This window comes from Rhynchophorus ferrugineus, unplaced genomic scaffold (assembly GCF_030347505.1).
Source record: "Rhynchophorus ferrugineus isolate W39M unplaced genomic scaffold, kcgeb_rfMv2 rfM11, whole genome shotgun sequence".
Taxonomy (NCBI): Eukaryota; Metazoa; Arthropoda; class Insecta; order Coleoptera; family Curculionidae; genus Rhynchophorus; species Rhynchophorus ferrugineus.
The window spans coordinates 30,327,633-30,355,047 of record NW_027472590.1 but is presented as its reverse complement, the minus strand read 5'-3'; the positions used below and the strand labels follow the sequence as shown (position 1 = coordinate 30,355,047).

General features: G+C 35.1%; 1 protein-coding gene across 2 annotated transcripts in view; it reads left to right on the top strand.

Moving 5' to 3' along the window:
- LOC143205184 (protein O-mannosyl-transferase TMTC2) overlaps positions 1–27,415 on the top strand; it is a 456,770-nt gene that overhangs the window by 387,177 nt on the left and 42,178 nt on the right. Inside the window, exons 9-10 of one of the 2 annotated variants that reach the window (XM_076418306.1) lie at positions 6,795–6,932; positions 24,613–24,697. In XM_076418306.1, the coding sequence (XP_076274421.1) occupies positions 6,795–6,932; positions 24,613–24,697 (223 nt within the window). Of the gene's footprint in view, positions 1–6,791; positions 6,933–24,612; positions 24,698–27,415 lie in introns of both variants that reach the window. The other variant, XM_076418305.1, reaches the window with a different exon arrangement.

Below are 27,415 nucleotides of genomic sequence, written 5' to 3'. Positions count from 1 at the left end.
TCGTATTCTCCAGCAGCTGTATTGCTTCCACGTTGCTGCGTTTTTGCAAACTTATTTCATGTTTTAATCCAAAATATTGGAAAATTTCGCATAATTTCGCTTCGTTCGAGGCCACTTACAGTTCTTCGTTGGCTACGTACCCATAAGCATTGGTAATTAATCGTAGAACTTGGATGCGCTGGTTTACTAATTGGTTTGATATTAGTGCAGCCCTATATTTGCACCTCAGAGGTTAAAAATGGCTTTATGATTGACTGATAAATCAATCTCTTTGATTTTAGGTCAATTTGAGAGTATCTTCCGATCAGCCAAGCAACTGTACTGACTTTGAGTCTAATCTGCTCTGCTTTTTGTCTAACATGATCTTTCCAATTTAACCTACTCTCGAGATGTATGCCAAGGTATTCAGCTGTCAAGTTTTCCTCATTTCGTCGGAATGTAAAATTAACTTGGATAGATTCGGAGCTGTTTAGCTGTATTTTCCAGTCCGTAGTCCGTTTGTAGATCTAAAGTAGATCTTGCCTGCTACTTGTACTTTTCCTGCGGCCTTAGACACAGATATATCTTCTGCCATGATAACTGTGTCGTCGGCAAATGTTTTAAGTACTGTTTCTATTATTGTTGGGATATCAGTATTATAGAGCAGATGCAGGAGTGGTCCCAAGACATTATCTTGTTGAACTACAGCCGAGATATGTTTATGTGTTAAAAATGCCACTCTTCATGTGAGACTTTACATTTTTTTCGAAAATATAGGACTCTTCAGTCGACAGTAATGTCGCGGTAGCAATTTGGCCATTTTGTCCCGAGATTTTGTGTCGATATGTCACAATGGATAACATATAGCTCCATAATTTCACTCCGAAGTCAAAGCAACAGTCATCCAAGTGAACTGCACACTATAAACCCACTTCAAAGCGTGGGAAAACGCAACAGTCGGCTGGCAAGTTTATGGCGTCTGTATTTTGGGATGCGCATGGAATAATTTCCATTGACTACTCTGAAAAAGAAAGGACCTTCAACACCGACTATTATATAGCGTTATTGGACCGTTTGAAGGACGAAATCGCCGAAAAACGGCCACGTTTGAAGAAAAAGAAAGTAATGCTTCACCAAGACAATACACTGTGTCACAAGTGAGTTAAAATGGTGGCAAAAATCCATGAATTCGCCTTCGAATTGCTTCCAGATCCACCTTATTCTCCGGATCTGGCCCCCAGCGACTATTTCCTGTTCTCAGATCTCAAAATAATGCTCGCTCGAAAAAAAAATTCGGTCTATCACCCTTTAAGGGAATTATGTTGAATAAAAAAAAAACTAATTTTGCCAGAAAAATGTGTTTTACTTTGGTAGGCCGGGAACTTTTCACATGAGTGTTTATATTGTACCAATTCTTCTCAATAAATGCAGTTTTTAAAGCTACAAAATGATAAGAATGCATACAAGCACCCAATGTGATATGTCTTGCAATGATAATAAATCTTCTTTGATGGTATTACCGCTGATATCCAGAACCGATCCTTCTCAGCCCGATTCTCAACGTCCGACGACGCAATATACATCCCAGAAAAACTCCCGGAATCCGACAAATGTATTCTGGATGTATCACGTCCATGCATCAAAAGATAATATGCCGTCTAATGCGCATCATATACCCATCGGGGCACGAGGACGGCATTAGGGCTCTTTATTTTTGAATTTTTATTTCGTTAGAATTCGTATAAATCCCCCCACGAGATGCCGCGGCACACTGCGACCGCTGCTCTCGATTTATCTCCCTCCTATTCCGAAGATAATGCGGCATTTGTTCGGACCGACGTCGTTGGTGGCGAGCGGCGAAGAGGAGACGCTGCGCGTTTGTTTTTTTCATTCAGACAACATCGATTGGTAGTTTAGCGGATGTTTTTTCGTTCGATGGAACGGCTCGAACCCGTTGTGTTTCCTTTTTATATGGAAAACATGGTGCCTAAACAGATATGATGTGCCGCTTTTATGTTTGGTTATGAGGGTCGTAAAGAACGGGACTAGTTTTGATGACGTCGTTATTCTCCCATTCTTGATTCTCTTACTAATAGTTGACTTTTTTTACGACGCTTTTACAGAAGTTTCACTTTAATAGTATATATATCTATAGTTTATTCAAAACAGCAGTGAACTCACGTCATCAATATATGCCTGTCGAAAGTTGAAAATTTGTAAAACAGACAATATTTTTCTTCTCATTTTATACTAATTAAAAAAAGATAGAATGCTGTTTGACAGGTTTGAACATATAACCGAATGAGCCTGTAAAAGTCGTCCGTTTGTCAAACATCCGCAAAATTCTTCAATATACGATAATTACGGATTATAAACCGTGAAATGTTGTTTCAACGTTTTGTTTTAATACATTTGAAATCTAGGCGGTTTTTATTCAAAATATTTTTAGCGTGTTGATGTTAGCTGCATCAGAGTTGAAATATACGAAATGAATAAAAACAGAAGGTAGTTCTCTCAATCGAAACATAATTTAATATAATTATTTCATGAAATAAAGCAATTATTCTGAAAATAATTCATAAACAGTTGAAGGATATGCAGCTATTTGGGGGATGTAAAACATCATTTATGCACTGCTGGGTAATATAAGATTTAACTGGTGTAAAAATAACCCATCGAGGCGTTTAATGGAAATTGCAGACATTTTTTAAAGAAATACAACTATTAAAGACATAACAGAATCAAGGATGAATTATTTTATCAGTTTGTGTATTTAGATAAGACATGGATATTTCAGAAAGGTATATTGGGTCACTCATGGCAATTCGTCCTTCAAACGGTCTAATAACGCTATGTAATAGTCGTTGTTGATGGTCCTTCCTTTTTTCAAGGTAGTCAATGAAAAAATACAGACGCCATAATCTTACCAGCGTTTTTTCCCACGCTTTGGAGCGGGTTCATCGTGTGCAGTCCACTTGAATGACTGTCGATTGGACTTTGAAGTGAAATAATGGAGTCATGTTTCATCCATTGTCACATATCTACCCAAAGACTCGTTCTTTTTACGCTTGATCATCTTCAATCCGAATCAAATTCAATCCGAACTTCTCCGAATCATCAACTCGTCGTTGTTTTTGGTCAAAAGTGAGTTCGCGCGGCGCCAACTTTGCACAGACCTTTCTCATACCCAAATATTCGTGAATGATATGATGTAGAAGTTTAGTTAATATCTTGAGGGTCTCTGCTATTTCATTCAATTTCAATTTACGGTGGTTCGAAATCATTTTGTGGATTGTTTTAATGTTCTCTTCGGTAACAACCCCTTTTGGGCGTCTACCGTCTTCGGTGCTCATTTCGCCACGTCTAAACTTAGCATACCAATCCTTGATTGTTGATTTTCCTGGGACAGTGTCCGAAAACTCGGCATCAAGCCGAGCTTCAACTGTATTTTTTCGCTTCAAAAAGCAATATTTTATCAACACGCGAAATTCCTTTTTATCAATTTTTTTCACAATAATAAAAGTTGATTTACTCAAAATGCTATAATTCACAAACTAATGATCCACCAGCTGTCAAATTTATACACGCATCTTTTGATGGTTAGGGCTATCTATGAAACATATGGATTTGGACATATGGATTCTAGTAGCGTCTATGTGTCACGCCGGGTACTTTTCAATTGATCTATTAGTATTCAATCTTTCGATTGCTTGTAAAGGGCAACGTCCCATAATTGTATGGAAACTAGCGAATTTTATCGAATACGGCTGGGATATTTCAAAATTAGCCACTACTGTAAATTACCAATCAATCGATGGTTCCCAACATTAATTTAAATTATTACTCAGCGCGGAGCTTGACAAAGTAAACTGGCACAAGACGATGGCTATTAAAACCAAACTTTTCGCTTGATAATTCATTATCAGCTCGAATAGTAACAAACAAAACGATCTGCACGTACAAAAATACAAACGAGATAACCGGAACAAAGAAGATGAGCGAAAAAATATTTCCGCATTTTTCCAACGCGCACAAACGCACACACAGCAGCCGAAAAAAAAAAACGACGGCCATAAACAAAAACTTGATTAGGCACAGATAAAAGTTTATTTAGCGAAAAGAACGGCCCGCTATCGCAAAAACCCCGTACATAAACAAAAATATGGTTTTCCGACATGTTGAATGCGACCGACGAACAAAAGGGCGGGCGAGGAAGGGCGGCGAGGGGGCGGCGTGGGTCCGACGAGTGATAAATCATAGCGCTCGTCGACGTACGTATAAAATGCCGCTGTTTTTCTCTCACAATGAAGTTGGCAACGGCCGAGATTTTTATTGTTTCGCCTAAATATATGCATTGCGGATGTTATTTTCGGAGAAGAAATAAACGGACGGGATGCGTGTAGCGCGCCCTCTGTTTTATCGAGGACTATTGTCCCAAAAAACAGTCGAAACTATTTTCGTTTCGGTTAATAATGGCGCGAGAGGTACTTACAGTTTTAATATTTATGAGGACTGGGTTGGGTAGTATTGGAATTACTTGTGTAGGGCTAATTTTAAAACCACGGCAATAAATAAAACAATTTAGACATCTGAGATAAATGGAAACGGAGATCAAAATAAGTGATAACTGGACAGCTTCTTACAAAATATATATAACAAATTCTAAAAGTACGAAATTTTGATATTGATGTAGTCAGGTGGAAGTTTTGCAAATGAAATGAAAACGTACCTGAGGAACCAATTTTCAGTAACAAGAGTGAAATTAAAAGACATATGAAATATTTTCACTTAATGATTATCAGCTCATATACTTTTGATGTTATGTAATACTATCTTAGTCCAAGTCAATAACAATGATAGACAATCGTGAAAGACGGCAGTAATAATTGATGCGCAATGATAAGCATAACAAACATGAAGTGTGACATACGCACACGGTATGAAGGAAAGGTCGTACCACCTTCTGCTCTAACGCTAACAATAATGGACGTGCAATTAGATAGAGATAAGCAGACACGCTAAATCCTGCCACTAAGTTTAGTAGACCTCGCTAAGGTAAAGCCAAAACTTCAAATGAATAAATAAGCAACACTTGCTGTTGTATACTCACTTTTCCTAACTCCGACTATGATGAAATGCAATGGGCACACAGAAAAAAGCCAAACACGCTAGATACTCTGCCATAAAGAGCCAGCAGGGACCACTTCCGGTGGTGTTTATATGTGATTCAAATAATCAATAATTCATAACCACAAATTAGTTACTTTGACCGCTTCAACATCATTTTCGGAATTATAAAATACACACAATAAGATATTAACTAACTTATACTAATATGAGAAATATGGGAAAGATCCGAATAAAACATAATATAGAAGAAAATAAAATAGGCAAAGATAAATGGATAAATAAACAGAAAACAATGAAAAGAGAATAATAAACAGGGGATAATGAATGTTTAGTATAGTTTGATAATAAAAGTTTTAATAAATAATAAAAGAGATGTAAAAGGGATAATGCAAATACGTAATTGAAATACAAATACATATATAGTACAATATTTCTCAGGACTTTGTTCTGAAAAAATTGTATTGTGTATTTTGTGTATGTTACTCGTATGTCCATATAGGTTTCAGTATTTGTTTATACAATTATAATAACAATTTATTATGTACTGATAATTGAGATTTTCTTCCAATTAGCTAATATATTTTCCTATATTTCAATTCCAGATGTTTTCTTTTCTTCTTTATATGTTCCTTCCAGCGGAGTTTTGCATCAAGATTCATTCCGAGATATGTAGCGTTGTTGCTATATGGAATGATATTATTTAGTGTTATTGGTGCTTGTACGATACGATTGTAGGTGAACTGCACATGCACAGATTTACTTTCGTTAATTTTTATTTTCAAGCTTTTGTCCAATTATTTAAATTATCAATTTCCTGTTGTAATTTTCGTATGGCTTCTTCACTATTATCTCCGACAGCTATAGCGCAGTATCATCAGCAAATGTAGCTATCGTAATATCCTCCATTTGTGATATATCACAAGTGTAGAGCAGATAAAGCATTGGCCCCAGTACACTTCCTTATGTTACGCCCTCTATATCTCCTTTTATTGCAGAGTAAGCTTTTTTTGTTTAACTCCAAACATTCTGGCTGTAATGTACGATTCTAGTAGTTCGGTGCGTTGTTTTGGTAACATTTTCTGCAGTTTATGAACAAGGTTTTCATGCCAAACTTTATCGAATCCTTATCGAACTTCTAAGAATATAACTGAGTCTACTTTTTTATATTCGTACTTTTTTTCAATAACATCTGTTGTTCTGTGGACTTGGTCAATTGTTGAATGCTTGCTAATAAACCAAAAACTGATGTGTTGGTATTAGGTTTTTTCTGTTTATGATGACCTTTCCAAATACGGAAACAAAAAGCTTCCTTGAACACTGCATTAGGACCTGTAGAAATATTGTTTTATTTAGCAGGTGTTATTTGTTCTCCAACAAAACCGATGGTACATTTAACAGGAAGTTGTTTTCATGAAAGGAAATATTTCTTTTGCTAAGCCGGATTAGTTCTACTCTATTTATATAATCTAACATCTACATAGATGCACCTAATAATGTAAACTAATCTTTATGTTGTAAAAAGTTGTTATCACGCCTTAAACATGGGTAGTAGGTACTGGGTAGTACACCAGTAACATACCATCAGTTGTAATATTTCTACGCATATTTTCACAAACTATATTAAAGATTTCACTAACATAAAGCCGTCTTCATTTTTAATCTATTCTTTAATTTTGTTCCAGAAGGTGTACAACGTTTTAGGTGAAACATTGGCTAAAATGCAACAGGATGAAGAAGCAGAAAAATGGTATCGTGCTGCGTTAGATGCTGAACCTGACCATGTAGCCGCTCACATTACATATGGAAAACTGTTGGCCAAAAATGTAAGTAACATTTAGAACATTTTCACATTTTATGGTTTTATCAGTTTAATAGGAAATAACAATTCTTCGGTACAGATTTGTTGGCTTCAACTCACTAAATATTAATTGAATCTGAACAAAGATCTTCGTGTAAGCTTATATATAAATTCATTTTAAATGGTCTACAACAGATGGTGTTCCCTATATTAAATTTCATTGGATACATTTGTAACCAACTTAATGTTGAAGCCTCACTGACAAGCTTCACTTTTCCGTATGTGTCATTTAGCCGAATTGATAAGAAGTGAATTAAAACGCGAAATACTACCCTACCCGCCGTATTGTCCAGACTTTGCTGCTTCTGATTACTGCTTGTCCGGACATATGAGCCATGAACTATATGAACAGCGCTCCACTTGTTATGAAGATGCCAGAAAACAAACCGATTTTTCGATGCTGTGAGCCTTGTGGATATAAATTGACAATAGAAGAAACAATAAAAGAAAATGATAAATAGTTTATAATAAAAAGACATACCACTAGATGGAAATGGAATGCTGACACTGGAAAATCTATGAATTGTTCTTCTTCTTTCCTTGGCGGGCCCAAACTGGACCTTAGCCTCCTTTATCTACTGCCACCATGCTTCTCTTTCACCTAAATTCGCCTGAATCTTCACAGCCTTTTCGGGATACGCATTTGACCATTTAAACTTTTGATCAGTAACAAATTCTCTTCCATTCTTATTAAATGTAGATTCTTATACACTGTAATCGTTGTAGTCTGATTCATTCTGAAAGTGAGGGTTCCTTAAACAGATTATATAATTGCTGACCAGATAAAATTCTCCAGATGACCTTGTTCCTAATTGGTGCCATTATCTTTCTCAACGCCTTTCTTTCGAAGACCATGTCGTTAGTTTCTTCAGCTAATAATATAGATGTCGTCTGCATATGCAGCCAACTGTAGCGTCTTGTTTTCCATCCTGAGACCTACCTGCCTTACCATGTATTCTAGAATTAAATTAATTGGGGTTGGGCCCAGCCTATCTCCTCGCTTTAAACCTTTCGAGATAATGAATGCGTCAATTATTTGACTGAAGGAACCAGTACTTCGATATAAACAGAAAATATATTAACAAAAATTAACTATCAAAATCGAACATTCGTCTTAATATTTGGTTGACAGACACGTGTATTATCAAAGAGATATAAAGCTAAGACACAATTAGTAGAACATACTTCAAGAGAGTCAGAGATGTAACAATGATGGGCAGAATGAAAAGTAAAGAAACAAAAAATATCTCAGTATTGAATCATCGGAAGATTATAACGAAAGGAGAAAATTCAGTTTATAGTACAGCACATGAATGACACACGACTGTTATATAGAAAGAATATAGAAACGAAGAGAATATAGAAAGCAAACACGTAGAGAGAAAAACACATAGGAAAATATCGATGCAGTGTACGAATTGATTGAGCAAGATCGTCATGTCACCTATTGTGAGAGTAAGGCATCCCTAAGCATTAGTTCCACCAGCGTATATGCGATTTTACATGAAGACTTAGCTGTGCACTTTCGCACATAACTTTGTTCGTTGGATGCCAGACAATTTGACAATTGCTGAAAAAAAATGCTCGTGTCGATTGGTGTAAATAAATGCTCAAGAAATTCAATCGCAGCGCTTCGAAAGACGTTTATCATGGATTTATTCGTATTAGCCCGAAAGTAAGCAGCAGTCGACTGTATGGGTGTTCCACGATGAACCAAATCCAACAAAAGTTGTTCGCGCAAGAAGCACTTCAAAGAAAATGGTGGCCTGTATCTTCGGAAAAATTGGTCATATTGCAACAGTGCCTCTATAGGATCGTAGAACAGTAAATTCTGATTGGTACACAACCATTTGTTTGGCAGAAGTAGTCGGTGAAATAAGGAAAACAAATAAGAGATGCCGGATGGTTTTTCATCATGACAATGCCAACTCTCACACATCGGCTCAAACAAGAGACTATTTGAGCACTCAAAACATCGAATTGATGGGTCATGCGCCGTACAGCACTGATTTGGCATCCAGTGAGTTCTTTTCGTTCTCATCAGTGAAAAATAAACTGCGTGGTCAACGATTTTCATCGTCCAAAGAAGCTATTGAAGCGTTCAAATATCCTGTTTTGCCTATACCTCATTCGGAATGGCATAAATGCTTTGAAAATTGGTTTAAGCGTATGCAAATGTGTATCGATCATCGTTGCGTATACTGTGAAAAACAATAAAAATATATTCGCAGTTTAACTCTTTTTTTTTCTATTCCCTGGTATAAATAACAAGTTAAGATTGTTATTTATACCAGGGAATACCAGAATATCCACCGAGGAAGTGGTCTTAACAGCTGGTCCCATCAAAATACTTCGGTAATCGTGGATTATTGCTGTCATGTGGAAAATTACAAACTGACGCTCCAAAGTCATTGCAGTATTGTTATACGCAACGCCTTTTGACCCGACTTATTCCAGGTCTAAATAATAAATATTCCCTTTATCATTAAACAATAAAATATTCTTCAAAGAAATGTTTCCCCCGGCAGGTACTCCTTTAACTTCTTCACAAAGTCACGACGCCTAATAATTTAATCAAGGAACACTTCATATTCTCCTCGGTAATAAAACAAACATGAAAAGTTCGCCGTATTTTCATTATCTATATAGTCTTCGAATATATTAAATTTGATTAAAAAGGATAAGTCCATTAAAATATTTCTTTATTATATCCCTTTCGCTTTAAATACTAATTAAGGCAGTGAAAGGGAGGAAAGGGAGATTCTAAATAAATAATTTCAGTTTATTTGAATTTTACTTGGCCTCTTACTCTCTCGCGCGCGCCTGTCTTCCCTCTCCTTTTGTTTGGAATTTGGTTTTGTTATTTTCCCATGAGGGAATCTAATATTTTAATACACCTTTTCTTTATTGAACATTAGAAAGTTAATTAAAAAAATAAAGTTCAACAACTGTCAGGCTAATACGGGATGTTGATACTAAAATATTTGTTAATATTTAGGGTAAACAATCTTAAGGCTATTGCAGCCTGACATATAGATGGCGTTACTAGAATTAAATCCATATTTTTTAATTAGCCCTAACCCTCAGGTCATGCCTGTATACATGTATGTATGTGTGTGACAGCTGCCGGATCATTAATTTGTGAATTATAGCATTTTGAGTGAAGTAACTTTTGTTATTGTGAAAAACATGGATAAAAAGGAATTTCGCGTGTCGATAAAATATTACTATTTGAAGGAAACAAATACAATTGAAGCGAAACTTGGCTTGATTTCGAGTTTCCGAACACTACCCCACGAAAATCAACCATCAAGGATTGATATGCTAAGTTTAGACGTGGCGAATTGAGCATCGAAGACGGTCAACGCAGTGGACGCTCAAAGGAGATTGTTACCGACGAAACCATTTTAAAAATCCACAAAATGACTTGGGATGACCGTAAATTGAAATTGAATGAAATAGCAGGCACTCTAAAGATATCAACTCAACGTGTACATCATATCATTCACGAATATTTGGGTATGAGAACGTTCTGTGCAAAGTGAGTGCCGCACGAGCTCACTTTTGACCAAAAACAGTGTTTGAAGATGATAAAGCGTAATAAAGTTTTTACGTCGATATGTGACAATGGATGAAACATGGTTTCATGATTTCACTCCGAAGTCCAATCGACAGTCATCCGAGTGGACTGCACATGATGAACCTGCCCCGAAGTGTGGGAACATACAAAAGTCGACTGGTAAGGTTATAGCATCTGTATTTTTGGATGTGTATGGATTAATTCTCATTGACTACCTTGAAACAAGAAGGATCATAAACATCGACTATTACATAGAGTCATTGGACCGTTTCAAGGACGAAATCGCCGAAAAACGGCCGCATTTGAAGAAAAAGAAAGTGCTGCTTCACCAAGAAAATGCACCGTGTCATAAGTCACTGAAAACGATTCCAAAAATCCATGAATTAGGCTTCGTGTGACCCTTGAAGGGAATTATGCTGAATAAAAAAGACTAATTTTGCCAAAAAATGTGTTTTACTATGTGGACTTTTCAATTGACCTGTTAATTCAACCCTGTACAATTTAGAAGATCAAGAAGATTATATGCTTCTGTCCAGGAATAAAGGAAATAGGAATCGCTATTTTGGTATTTAGTTACCTCTCTCTGTTTAGGTTTATTTTTTTTATATTCAGTCACCAGTCGAAATCCTTTATCTCATATAGTCAGAACGTTTCTAATATTTAATATCTGTCTTTGTCAAGATATCTTCATTGTTTCACTTCGTTTGGATAGTGTTTTAGTTACAACTTTAATAAGATTGTATTAACTAACATTGCTGTGGCTTATTGTTCCTATTTACATAAAAGTTGAATAACGAGAATCTTCCAGCTTGTGTAGCCCAGGATAGAGGAGATATAGCCCATAAAGGAGCGAGGACGGCGCTCCTGATACACATCCGGTCTTACCTAGCTTGGTTACTGGCGTGACTGGGATCATTTTCCTTGTAGGATTTTACACTCTTGTGTAGGACAATCACAAATATTAAACAAATACAAGCATAAATTTACGATCATGCCCCAGCGGCATTCGAACCGGCTACTATCGCAACAGTACGTGGACCGTCCTGTTTCCTTTACCACTGCACCAATCAATATGTAAATATAATTAAATCTTTGATAGCTGTGTTGTGAGTCAAACCGATTAATAAAACTCTACTGTCTAAAAGAGTGCCATTCTTAATAAAATACCACATATACTGTTAAAGTAAAAATAAGTCCAAAATATATCGATTATATAATAAAGACATTCTGATTGTCTTGTTTTGAAATAGTTATCCGGATATTTCATTTTTTTAAAGACGAAACGGTCGACTGACTGAAGCGATACCAATAAATTTCTACCGAATCTCCTTCCAAGGCGTCCGTCTATTTTTTGTATTGGATAATTTATGGCCATATTCTGTTTTACCTTATTTTTGAATAAGCCATGATTTTCTCGATGGCGAGCCGTAGCCTAAATATATTTCCGTTATGCCGGTCATTTTTGCCCTATTAATCATCCGATGTTTTTATTCGTTTTGATTGATTGATCCATTGAAATCGTTATAATGGATGCCCACAAAGGAAACGATAACACTACTGCTCTATATTTTCTTATTTCTCTTCTATTTTAAGTCCGTCAATCATCTATGGTATGTGGTTCTATTTAAGGCGAATTTTATAGAGCTGATAGATACATATTTACCATAATATTGACGTAGATAAAATGATAACTAAAATGTCGATTTTTATTTATAACTCTGTACACATCTTAAAAAATATGAAAGGGTTTAAAAGAATAGAAATCCTATTAATTTACTTTAAATAGTATTTTAGTTAAGGAAAAAAGAGGTGACTTATTAAACGACTATACAGATCGACTCTGAGCGCTTTCGTCTATTAAAAAACAGACCTAACCCATCTCAATCGTTAAACAAAAACACAAACCTTATTTAACTATATTAAATATCTACCACACGTACTTTATATTCTACTATATACACAATTTAGCTTAATACTTATTTAAACCTATTTATCAATTTATAATATTATATTATAATATTATAATGTATATGTCTGAAACTTATATTATTATTATTGTATTGTTTATGCTAGGTACCGACTTCAAACAGATCTGTTGGTAGTAGTTAAAATAATATCGTAAATAGATAAATAGATTTAGGTAGGTATTAAGCTAAATTGTGCGTATATAGTAGAATAAAATATACGTGTAGTAGATAGGTTATTTTTATTTAGTTATTGCAAAGATTATTATATACATATTTTATTTAAAAAAAAACTTGTGTTAAAAATCTAAGTTTGATACTTTTTTACTTTTTGGTGAGTTCCTTATTTATTTTTTGAAGTCGGTTGAATTTTTTTGTTAAAAATAGTTTATTTTCCTCTTTTTAGTGTTAGATATTTACTCAATAAATTTCGCAGTTATATTATTAAGTATTACACAGGGTGAGCCAAATAAAGGCGCAGCCCGTCTGTCGGAAAATAGGAATAAAGAAACAATGATTGAAAATAAGGAACACTTCAGGCCTGTAGGTCCGCTACCTAGTCTAGATCGTCTAAGAAATGTTCTAATCAAACTAGAATAACAAGAAGGGCAATAAGCATGTGAGCTGAACTTTCTAACTACTGTACCATAGAAGCAGTTAGCTGCGATAATTCTAGTACTTCGCATATACTACAGTTAGTGCTTAAAAAGCAAACTTAATAAAGGCTTCTACACTGAACTATTTCCGTTTTTCCGTTACATCAGTTCAGAAATAACATTATACAGAAATATCTATATATATATATATATATATATATATATATATATATATATATATACAGCCGAACATAGAACCTCCTCCTTTTTTGAAGTTGGTTAAAAATTAATTATTGTTCGTTAGTCTCGATATTTGTAATATTATAAGATTATTTTTCACTATGAACATTTTAAAGGCATATTTAAAACCAGAACTTAAGTTAACCTAAATCAGGCAAATAAGCTGTATATTGGGACAATTCGTTATAATGATGGAACCTTATTCTTTTATTCTATATAAAGACTTTTTTTAGAAATATTTCCGCGTTATGAAAGCACAACTACCGCATAAATGAAAGAACCATAAAACCGTGTATCTCTGCGAATAACATGTGGATATATTTTAACTCGAAGGAACTATAAAATTGGGGAATTTAAAACGGGATAAACGGCGGGATTTAAAATGCGCCTCCGGAATTTGCATCGGTCATGAATATGTAAGAAACCGAATCCAAAAATATATACAGGGATAAGCTTTTTAGGGGCCTATTATACCCCGTTAGCTGGCCCTCGTCTTCTTAAACGACTAAGGGCACCGAGTCGTGTTTCCTGACATTTCTGAATCGACGATTCGAATACATTAACATTTAGATTGACTGGTTCAATTAACTGGTACTTAAGTCCACTCTTTTTTGTTAATTTGTTATTTAAGCTTGGTGTTCTGATTGCGTACGGTGACACATTTATTGAAATAAGAAGTCAATTGAAAAGTCCCCGGTCTACCATAGTGAAACACATTTTTTTGGCAAAATTAGTATTTTTTATTCAACATAATTCCCTTCAAGGGTGATACACTGATTATAACGACCCTTCAAATTTTCGTTACCACTTTTATAGCACGATTTGTACTTTGCTTAAAAATAGGCCTCAGTTTCGTCGATCACCTCTTCATTCAACGAAAATTTCTTCCCAGCGAGCATTCTTTTGAGATCTGAGAACAAGAAATGGTCGCTGGGGGCCAGATATGAATAATACGGTGGATGAGGAAGCAATTGGAAGCCCAATTCATAGATATTTTCCATCGCTTGCACTGATTTGTGACACGGTGCATAGTATTGGTGAAGCAGCACTTTCTTTTTCTTCAAATGCGGTTGTTTTTCGGCGATTTCATCCTTAAAACGGCCCGATAACGCTATGTAACTGTCGCTGTTGATGGCCCTTCCTTTTTGAGGTAGTCAATGAAAATTATTCCATGAGTATCCCAAAATACAGACGCCATAATTTTGCCAGCTGACTGTTGCCTTTTCCCACGCTTTGGAACGGTTTCATCGTGTGCAGTCCACTCGGATAACTGTCGATTGGACATCGGAGTGAAATGATGGAGCCATGTTTTATGGATTGTAACATATCGACGCGAAATCTTGGTTTTATTACGGTATTTATTATTTTATTGATCATTTTGCAAACACTGCTCAGAATCATCAACTCGTCGTTGTTTTTGTCAAAAGTGAGCTCGCGCGTCACCCACGTGGCACATAGCTTCCTCATACCCAAATATTCATGAATAATATAATGTATACGTTCAGTTGATATCTTTAGAGTGTCCGCTATTTAATTCAATTTCAACTTATGGTCACTCAAAATCATTTTGTGAATGTTCTTAATGTTTTCGTCGGTAAAAACCTCCTTTGGGCGTCCACCGTCTTCGGTGCTTATTTCACCACGTCTAAACTTAGCATACCAATACTTGATGGTTGATTTTCCTGGGGCAGTGCCAGCCAAATTTCTACTTCAACTGTATTATTTGCCTTCAAAAGGCAATATTTTATCAACACGCGAAATTCCTTTTTATCCATTTTTTTCACAATAACGGAGGTTGCTTCACACAAAATGCTATAATTCCCAGACTAATGATCCGACAGCTGTCAAATTTATATACGCATCTTTTGAGGGTTATGGCTAGCTAAAAACATATGGATTTAATTTTAGTAGCGCCATCTACGTGTCAGGCCGGGGACTTTTCAATTGACATGTTATATCTGATGTCATATAGATCAATACACTTTTTACTCTTATTGAATACTCACACTTTTTGGATCAACTATATGTGTTGGTGGAAAAGTAAACAGCGCTTGAACAGTCTAAAATAACTGTTAAATACTAAGTTTTTGACATTTGTTTGCTTAAAATAACAGTTTTGGCAAGCCCAAAATGACAATTTCGAAATTAATTCCGTTTGTTTTTTGACTAGAAAAAATATATTGTCTAAACCATCAAACACTTCTAAAAACTTATGAATTTTCTGCTCCGTAATCTTCCAATTCTGGGGTTTTATTTAAATGATCTTACTGTCAGTGGAAAAGAACGTCCTAAAGGGCTAAAAATTCTGAGACAATTGATCCAAGGAATATTGGACGAAAAACTGTATCAAACACTCAGGGAACTTTTAGACAGCATAGAAGTTCGTAAGTTTGTCACTATATTCTCTATAAGTCCTACACTATTTAGTACCATCATACATGACATAATACATATATAACATAATCATATTTGATTCGCTTCAATCTTCTGATTTCTTGCACGTTGTCCAATAGTTGTATTGCTTCCACGTTGCTGTAATTTAGCAACCTGAGTTCATGCTTTAAGAGTAAACCTTGGATCACTTCGAAACCTATTTGTCTTCGAGTGTATCGAGCATCGACTTGGTTATGTAGCGAGATAGGAAGCATTGTACAAATTGGCTTTAAATTTGAGTGATAAACCAATCTCTTTGATTGTAGGTCAAGTTGAGAGTATCTTCCGAGTAACCAGTAGTTGTTTGACTCTGATTCTGATCTGATCTGTTTCTTGTCTAACATGATATTTCCATCGAGATGGATGCCGAGGTATTTAGGTTATTATTTTTGAGTAATGAATTATCAGTTAAGTAATATAATTAGATATAAATCTTGTTGACGGCAACTTGTACTTTTTCTACAGCTACAATCAGATATATATATCTTTTGTCGTGATAACTGTGTTTTTGGCAAATGTTCCAAGTACTCTTTCTATTATTGTTGCAATATCAGCAATGTAGATCAGATACAGAAGTGGTCCTAAGGCACCACCAAGGGTTACTCCAGTCGAAATACATATTCAGTGTTGAGAATGCCCCTTCATGCGAAACTTTTTTCGAAAATGTATGAGCAGTGACAATAGTTCCATGGTAACAATTTGCTAATTTTGTAGATTGGCCCCAAATACCATACCCGGTCAAGAACTGGTGAGACTTTCAAGAATATTGCACGAGAGTATTTACTCTCTTCAAACAGTGAAGAAATTGATATTTTTCTTTTTTTTTAATGGTGTGAAAGATCAGACTTTTTAAAAATTTGTAGAATCGTAACCCATGTTTGTTATTATAAAAAAAATTCGACATCAGAACAAAGAAATTTAAAAATATATATCATAGCTCTAAAAATAAGGTCGAGCTGAAACGTTAATCCAGAGTTTGTGGGACGAGATCTTTACGTTTACTTTTTAAATTAAATTTAAGCTACTGTTCCCAACTCGATATAATTTTAATTATCAAATAGATTATCTGGGTCCGGAAAAAAAAGTAATCTGAATGCCAAAATAGGGTCTCGGGTCTATTTTCGAACCTCCTCATCCTTATACACTTCCTAATTTGGGATCATATAATTACCTAGGAAGAGAGAAGGCAGCCTTTTTTATAACGAGACTAAAAAAAAGACTAAATCAATTTGTGGAACGAATACTTTTTTAATTTTGTATACATTATTAGTAACTTTTTTACATCATTAATTTTTTCTGATATAGCATCATTTATATAGCGTATTCTTGGATGGATTGAGGATATTCTTTGATTATTGGATTGGATGGAGAGAACCTGTATTATTTAAAATACCTTGAAAAATTTCACATAAAAGGCAGAGGATGTTAGAAACGTTAGAAACGAAAGAAAAACCGACAAAAATGTGAAGATGAAAGGCTGAAAACGTTACTCAATAGATGCGAAGATCCGGATCAAATCCCCCCACTTTTATAGGACCGCCATAAACTAGCATTCATGGAAGAGCTACGATTTCAAACCCCTTAATAAATGAAATTGAATTTGAATTTTGAATTTGCCAGTTTTTAACCTCTTATTACTAATGGTTGGAAGAATTCTTCAGACATTTGACAACCGAACGATATTTTCAGTCTGATTCGGTGACATGTTTGAACTTATCAGACATCATTGTATCTCTTTTGAAATGGAATAAAATGAATACGAAAATAGTGTCTGAAAACTTGCTGACGTAAGTCCACTGCTACCTTGGATAGTCTATACAACGTGGGAAAATAGTCCCGCTACCATTTTGATTGCCTATAAATCTGCTCAAAGGAAAGATAAGTAAGTTTGGTCTTCACAAACAAGTTTATTTTGTCCTTTTTTTCTCGTTGTGATTGAAAAATGATATCGGCGATTCGCTATACAACTTTCGGTTCATTTTAAGACATTTCTCATGACATCCTGCAACATTTGAGGCTGAATTTCTTCAATATCGTGACGAATATTGTTTTTAAGATGTTGAATCGTTTGGGGCTTAATCACATAAAGTTTTGATTTTAAGAAACACCATAGGAAAAAGTCTGGTGCTGTTAAATCCGGAGATCTGTCCGGCCATGCTAAATCGCCACTTTGCGAAATTACTTTTCGTGGAAAAACGTCATTCAATAATTGAATTGTTGAACAAGCTGTGTGTGCTGTGGCCCCATCTTGCTGAAACCACATGTCCTCTAATCCTTGCTCTTACATTTCAGGCGCAAGAAAATGTCGATTCATGACTTGGTGTCGTTCAGCAATAACAGTAACTGCAACACCTTGGCCATTTTCAAAAAAAATAGGGAACAGTGCTATTTCGTGAGTTAATTGGGGATTCAGTATTCCTCACACTGACTCGGTTTGACTCTTCTGTTTGCTGACGTGGCCACTGAGAAGGAAATGGGCTCCATCGCTCATTATCAATTTAGGCGAAAAATCTTGTCTTTCACCTGACATGACAGTCTTAGGACTGCATTACTGTGCTCAACTCGTTGATCAGGTTCTCTCGGCAGCAATTTTTGGACTAATTGAATTTTGAACGTTTGAATATTTTCAAAATTCGCCTTAAACTGTGTGCAGAAATGTGAAACTGGTAACCACATTTCCGAATTGATGTTTCTGGAGACTCTGCAAGACTATCGCGCACCAAAACCATATATTCAGCGTTAAGAGACGTGCGTTGTCTTCCAGAACGAGGCCTGTCTGCTGTTGAACCGTACTGTCGAAAATTCGCATGTAAAGGATAAATTGTGGTTTTGTGAGGCACTGGGCGATTGGGATATTTTTGATGCCATTTCCGCTGAGTGGCAATAATTGACCGATTATTTCTAATAAATCTTGTCACTATTTCTGCTCACTCTTGTGGCGTATATTAATCCATAATAAAATTTGGGCATCTACACTACATAATGGTTAGAGCGAAACTGAGGTAAACGCCACATAACCAAGATGGCATGCAATCAAAATGGTAGCGGGAGTTTTCCCCTCCTGTTACTTATATTTGATGCATTGAAGTTGTTACAGTTCTGAAATTAACCTTACTAATGATACTCCTTTTATAATGTGAACTATTTTAAATTTCTCAAGCAATACTTTTTTGATTACTGAAACTTGGCGATGAGAAATGATTACTTTAAAATAGGTTTTAATATAGAATTTAAAATAGGTTAATGAGCGTTAGTTCTTGAAATAGTTTGCATATATTTTAATATGCTTTTATATACAATTATTATTTAATTAATGTTTTATATCACAATCATTTTTTCAATCATTCTTTTATTGAAAATACTGTGAATGTAATATTTTTAAATTATTCTTTTTATTCTATTATGAGAAAAACATGTTTAATTTTATAATCTCTGGTCGAATATGCTCCAGAGAACGATCACTAGTGTTAATTAACGACATAATAACGAAAATCTAGCGAATTATATCGAAAAATCAGAAATAGCGAGACAAAACTGTCCCCGTTTCTATGGTCTCCTCAACGTTCTCGTCGTTAATGCTCGTGGTTTTGTTCCATTTTGTCCGGCGATAATTTCCACACCCGACCTGCGTAGGCCCCGCTAAAATTAAACTTTATCCAAAGGCAGAATTTCGGTTAAACTCCCGGGCCATAACGGTTTCAATTGCCATATACATGGAGGAAATCCATTTAAACTTCTGGATAAAACTTTCCTGATTATTATGTCAGCAAGTTTCTTTATGAATGGCAGCGTAACAGTATATTAATTAAAATATTGTTAACGAAAGGTGTGCTGCGTAGCTCGCCTGCCGAGTTGGCGAGCTTAATTATTAATCAATTATAGAGTTTAGCTTCACCGTTAACCAAACATACAATAAAACTATGTTAGAGGACCCGATAGAGGTTGTCCTGCCAGAATATCGGCTTCTCGCGTGAAAATGTGATGATGAGTATTTATTTTGTTGCCGAAGTAAGTTATCTAAAACAAACACCAGTTTCTTGTTTTTTTTTTCTTTTAAAATAAAACTTTTCAATATATTTTTACAAAATAAAATTGAACCGACTTCACAATATAACGAACTCATTCAAAAGTAAAAAAAAAACCAAACTTAGATTTTTAACACAAAAAAAACGTTTTAGAATAAAACAGCAGGTCAATTGAAAAGTCCCTGGCCTACCATAGTAAAACTCATTCCCTTCAAAGGTGATACACTGATTATAGCGACCATCCATCTTTTCGGTACCATTTTTGTAGTACGACTTGTCCTTTGCTTCAAAATAGGCCTCAGTTGAGATCTGAGAACAGGAAATAGTCGCTGGGAGCCAGATCTGGAGAATACAGTGGATGAGGAAGCAATTCGAAGCCCAATTAATGGATTTTTGACACGGTCCATTGTTTTGGTGAAACAGCACTTTCTTTTTCTTCAAATGCAGCCGTTTTTTCAGCGATATCGTCCTTCAAACGATCCAATAAAGCTATGTATTAGTCGCTGTTGATGTTTATTCCTTTCTCAAGGTAGTCAATGAAAATTGTTCCATGTGCATCCCAAAATACAGACGCCATAATCTTGCCAGCCGACTGTTGCGTTTTTCCACGCTTTAGAGCGGGTTCATCACGTACAGTCTATATATATATCCTTGAGAAAGGAATAAGCGAAATAGCGTTATTGGATCACTTGAAGGACGAAATCGCCAAAAAAACGGAGGCATTTGAAGAAAAAGAAAGTGTTACTTCACCAAGACAATGAATGGTGTCAAAAATCCATATATATATATATATATATATATATATATATATATATATATATATATATATTGATTTGTCTACGCTTTCGACACTCGGTACTTTAAGTCAATAAACTGTAAAATTTGTTGAGAACAAAACATGTAGACGTTAGATTGGCAATCGTTCCATTATTACTCGAAGCATTCCTTGGTGTACTTAAATGGAGTTCGGGCAAAATATCGCAAATGAAGTAATAAGTTTACAAAAGGTGAATTTAATGTGCTCAAAGACACCTAGTTGGAAGTGAGACACATTAAAACTTTGAAAGAAACCCTTAGACCGTGGATGCTCGGCATACGCATTACAATTCAAGTCGTAAAGCCACCAAAGGCGGACTGAAGTTGCTGTGAATTAACTTAATGTACTGGTATTTGGACAGAAGTTTGCAGTTCGACGAAAAAGGCCAAAGGGAAAAAAGACCACATACAGATTGTCGTAGCTTAGTTTCTTAGCGGTAGACTATTGAGGTCTGGAATCGCCAAAACGTGCAAAACCATTCCATAGAGAAACAGCATGGAAATTGGGGCATAAGAGTGCTATTTCGAAGATATGTTCCAAAACAAACTAGTTGGTTTGGTCTGTTTTCTAATACATAAATACCCTAATTGTCGCTTGATTCTAATTGCAGCCTCTTCGTTCTTTGCAAAAAAAGTTTTTAAAGTACATTAGTTGTTTTCTGGTGAAATTATCGACATATCAGGGCTTTAAAAAATTATGGATATTTTCCGAAATTGATTGAAAAGAATTTCAGAGAATTAGTTGAACTTTTAAATGATTTACCGCATCTTATTCGGAAGGCCTAGGCGTTATTTCCCACAACTTTTTTCAAATACATTTTCGTGTGCCGCCAAGAATAAAGCGACAATGAAAGGGCAAATTTATGCGCCTCCTAATTGAATGGAGAAGGCAGGGGGAATGCTAATTGCAGGGAACGCGCCTCGCCAAAAGCTCCGTACTGTAAATATTTCTCGATTTGTCTCGATGAATATTCATTGCCGCTCTAATATAATCGAATGGTCTAATGGGTTTCCGAGAAGCGATACCGTGAAATTTTTATTAATTAATGTTGAAAAAGTTCGGCCATCTCAAACAAATTAGTTCTTTGCGCTTCGTTATTTCGAAGCTTAATAGGGACCAGACCGTTGCCGGTGGAATATAAAATATATTTTACTTTTTCCTTTAATTAATTCTAGCGCACACTTATATCTAGATGTAGGTCCGTAGATCAACTGATATTTTTTTGTTGACGAGTAGGTCTGGAAGGTATTTATCAACTTTAGGGTGTTTTTCTTGGTTATTTTTTTGTTATCTGTTGAAGGAAACCATACGTTATTTGATAATGCCGAAAATTTTAAATAAATAAGGAGGATATATTATATCAACAGTTACCGTGAAGACGCTGAAGTTAACGAATATACATGTTTTCCTGTAAACTACTTGTTTACTAATCAATCAGTCTTGATTACTAATTCCCAAATTTTTCAAAAAGAAAGAATGAATAATAATTAACTGAAATAATTTAAAGCTACTAAAGAACGCATTTCAGGATTTATGTGAAAACTGATGTAAAGAATCCTGATTGCATGTGTTTATAAAAAACTAGTGATCGCCTTTCTGAAACTTTCTTACTTTTATGTTACAAACGTAAATATGGATTAATAAATAAAGAAACACATGCTTGTATGTTAAAATTGAGAATATATAGACTAGAATATACAGAGAATATATAGAATAACAGACATCTGAAAGAACTCAAGTCCGTCTCAATGAACGGATTTCAGGAATTATTTGAGGTTCGAAAAAAATCCTAACCTAAGTGTCGAAGTTCTATCTGAATATCCAGGTGGTTCCAGTTCCACAAAATAGTTCCAGTGAATAATTGAATAAGACATTTTCAAAAACATAGTGTTTGCTGTAATGTTTTTTCATGCACAACATTACTATAGCCCGTTCAATAAAACAGTGAACTAAACTCATTTAGATTTATGACGTCAACAGGATCCAATGTTGCCGCATCAACTTTCAAATTTTGTTGATTTTGGCCTTGTCATATAACAAAACTTGTAATCTAAATAAAATAATGAAACAAAAATAATGCAATCAAACATAATTTATTTTAACATTCTTGTTGATCTAATGCATATATTATCGAACGACTTAAACAACAGTTAATTATATAGTCGCTACAGATTGTAGTGTTAGGTTGTTTTGTTATATTTACATTGAACTATTTTCTACAATACCTATGAGATATATTTCTATGGCAGTTTTTTAATCTAGTGTATGATATTCCTTGGAGGCTTGGTTCACCTAATTAACAATTGTATATCCAAGTAACGTATTTTACTTTCATTAGAGAACATTTTTACTATTACGTTTAGTTCTGGTTTTCTTCATTGCTGTGTTCCTTGGTCAAGTCATTTTAACATCACTGTATTTTTGCTTAGTTTCTCTTGTTAGCATCTGTGTATATCATTCTTGACAAAACTATATTTAACCACTTCACTGTACTTTTCCCTAATATATTTGCCATGTCTGCAAAACATTTCTCTCCCCATATTTTTTCAGCATTAGCTCATCAAATCAATATAAATATAAATGTATAATGAATAAATATTAAATAAGTTTCTGATCACATTAATAACATATTATTTTTTAATTATTCCCCTTACTATATTATGGAAGAAACACGATTAATTTAATAAATCCTGATGGATTGGATGGATTGGAACTTGATTCCCACAGGATGTACCATTACTAGTATTAATTAATGACTTAATTGAATAAGCTATATTATTTCAAAATATTAAAAATAATTGAAAGGTTTTTTATAGTGTCTAAGAAATATATGATTTTTTTTTTGAAAAAATATCGGCTGACAAAAATATATCAAAACATGTGAAATTAAACATTTTTTTAACGTTCTAGTTGATCTAATGCATATATTATCGAAGGACTTAAACGACAGATAATTATACAGTCACTATAATTTATTATAGCTTGTTTGTTTCTTGGAATAGTTAATGGCTAGGGTCTTTGAACACCTTTAATCGATCTTTTATGACCTTGCAGCTTCAGCTGCGATATTTTTGTTCGAACTTTACTTAATTACACCCAAGAAACGCTTCAAGAAACTAAGGAAATGTTGCCAATCCAACGACAACCTGTCTCCTTTTTTTTCTAAATTAATTTGATTGCGATTGGTTGAATCAATTCAAAAGAAAACAGCCGTATGGTCTCCTCAGAATCCTAACTAAAATCATGTTATAAAATGCGAAAGAATTTAGGGAAACTACTTCATTTAACGGAAAGACTTGTCTCGGTCGACAGTTATCCGAGTGGACTGCATACGATGAACCCACTCCAAAATGTGGGAAAACGCAACAGTCGGCTGACAAGTTTATGGCGTCTGTATCTTGGAATACGCATGGAATTATTTTCATTGGCTACCTTGAAAAAGGAAGGACCATCAACACTGACTACTACATAGCGTTATTGGACCGCTTGAAGGACGAAATCGTCGAAAAATGGCCGCATTTGAAGAAAAAGTCCTGCTTCACCAAGACAATGCACCGTGTCACAAGTCAGTGAAAGCGATGGCAAAAATCCATGAATTGGTCTTCGAATTGCTTTCTCAGCCACCGTATTCTTCAGATCTGGCCCCCAGCGACTATTTCCTGTTCTCAGATCTCAAAACAATGCGCGCTATGAGGAATGTTTCGTTGAATGAAGAGATGATCGCCGAAACTGAGACCTATTTTGAAAGGACAAATCGTACTACAAAAACGGTATCGAAAAGTAGGAGGGTCGCTATAATCAGTGTATCACCCTTGAATGGAATTATGTTGAATAAAAAAAAACTAATTTTGCCAAAAATATGTGTTTCACTATGGTAGGCCGGTGACTTTTCAATTGATCTGTTATGTATTATAAAATAGACCTCTCCAAACCCTCAACCCCTATTAACCCCCCAAAATGTTGAAGCTATATGGTTATTTGTAATTCCAGATGAGTCGTTCAGCAGAAGCGGAGCAGTGGTTCAGGAAGGCCCAACGTCTCGCTCCGGAAGACGCCAGCGTCTACCACCACTATGGTAAGCTTTTAAATTAGACTCGGGGGGCTGCTTAGGCGCGAACCACGTCGTCTTCGTCGGAGGCGCCCGGCTAAGGGCGAGGGCCTCTCGCCCCCCAACCTCCCCCGCCACCAGCATAAAATATGTACGCCCCTTTGATCTGATCACCCGCGGTTATTTATCCTTCTCTTGGCCGCCAGGTGGTAGATAATGTTACCCCTTTGTAGTGTAATAAATTTTCGGCGCGGCAAGTTTGATGGTTTAATTAGAATTTACCTCTTATACGGGGTAAATCAAATTGGAACGGTGCGCGTTGTACGCTGGAAAAAGGGCGGCGGGTGGTAGCGCAGGGGGTGGGGGAGTGTAAGAGGGGAGACACGCTAGGCTCGACTAGTGTAGGATCGGGTGGCGGAGGTGAGCTGTTGGGGGTTTGCGTTGGTTATCCTCGTAAATTTATTGTGATGTTTCTTATTTTCCCCGGAGAGGTGTAGAATTTACGCGGTCGAACATTCAAGCCGGCATTTTTAATGTAATAAATTTGCAAATTACGGTGTATCAAATTCGGTTCTATCGCGCTTCGTTAGATGAGATATGGAGGCTATGGGGGAACTTTATAATTTAGAATTCTAATGTGTTTAAAAACAACCCTTTGAATATTCTATTATAATGAATGCTTTTGAAAAATTATTTATTATAACCATTCATTAAATTAACTCTAAAACTCTATTTGTTATTATCTTAATATACTACTGTTTTAAAATTACAAAATAATCATCTTATAATAGATGTTTTCAGCCTAACATTTGTGTCACTGTTTTTAATATGCGCTGAGTTTTACTTTTAATTTCATTGAACTAGATCAAATATCTTTACTCTATTTAATCTGCTGACTAAGCCATGATTATCCAGGAGCTGGAAAACTTTTAAACTCTTTAAGCATAGTCCTAGATAACGTTATCGACAATACGAATGCACTATGAAGCCTCAACAATACCTCGCAGTACCTTCTTTTGGAATATTTGTGTAATACTTCTATTATTTATGCTTGGTTGATTGGTTAAAAGACTTGCTGGTTAAATAAAATCTTATTATATACTGACTGGGTTGAATATCTACCCTATAATATTTTTTATCTTTGTTCATTGTTAGTTGTATACTAGCAACTAACAATAATTAACTATAATCTAACTTAGCCTACTAACAAACAACTACAATTACAATATTTTCTACTGAATCACTTAGTGTTCAAATCAAAAGTTCAATCAAAATGTTTTCCATCAATTTCTACGAACCTTTCTTAAGGACGATGTTAGTTTGGTAACAATATATGCACTTTTTGAGCATTTTAAAATGATGTAGCAGTCAGTTCATTTTGTATCGATCTCAACACATCATAATCACAATCAGATGTCTGACAAGAACGCTGGGTGTGACAGAACTTAGATTTTGAACTACAACCGTATATATTTGACAACTCTTATAAGGTAAAGCTTTATCGCTATTCCTGATCTTGCTTGCAAGAATAAGTCGCCGAATTTATTCCATTGACAACCGTAGGCACCTGCAGTCGGTAGTTTCACTCAGTTTGATGTGCGGTCTGAAGGTTCTTAGTCTGAAGAAACCGGCCATTGGGATATGGCGAAGCAGCATCATCATAAACTCTTTCATAGGCTTCGACAGCATATTTCTTCCAATAAAATAATACAATGGAAGCCAAAGTATCAGTTCTGAGCGTTGCGTGATTAGGGCTATTTGGGAAATTGTTATTTTAAGTACAGCCTGTTAAAGTTTACAGTTAAATTAGATTACTCGCTAGCGGTTTACAATGATATTTCATACTTTCATCATTAAATCAATTATAATCAATAATAATGCAACATTAGTGTTGTTCACTGCTTCCACATAAAAATGAGTAACTAAATTAGCTTTTCCCTTAAAATTGGTTTAATTCAAATTTAAATATCCAGAAATGGTTTGTACAAAACAATAGTTACCTATTAGAAACGTTTTAATGGAAAACAGAAAAGCCAGGGGCTAGTAATCAGTAAAAAAACACCAATCCAAACATTTTTATTTTATTTATACTGTAATTAATAGAAACGAGTCAGAAGCCAATCAATAAAAGTGAGCAAACAACCTTAATGATTCACGTTTATTTCTCTTTCGCTGTGCCGGCTCCTCCAAGGATAAAGTTTTAATGATGCGAGACGGTGTAAGTAAACTATGTTGGTGCCCTAGCAATTAGTCCCTTGATTGATTACCGAAGTGCCTATGATGAATTAATAGGGTAAGTGATTCATTGATGGACACTACATGCAATAGAGACATTATGCATTATGTCGAACTATAACAGGAGTTAGTAAAGGAGCAATGCAATAACCAAGATGTTAGTTTAATTATATATTCTATTTACTCATAATTGGATATGGTTTTAACAGCTGTGACCAGCATCGATCTACGAATGATCAGTGACTAATGACAAACGAATAGCAGAGAGTACATTGTTTGTTTAATATTAGATGCTTCCATATATTGTCTAGAAAATTATTTAGGCATCTAATATATGTATAGTCTATTCAAAGTTATTTTGTACATACGTCATCTAAATTTATGAGGTCAAAACATCGCAATATTGCCGCGTTAACTCTGAGTTTTAGTTCAGTTTGGCTTTGACATACAAAAAAATTCTAATCCAAATAAAATAATTGAACAAAAATGTTATCAAATATAACTTATTGT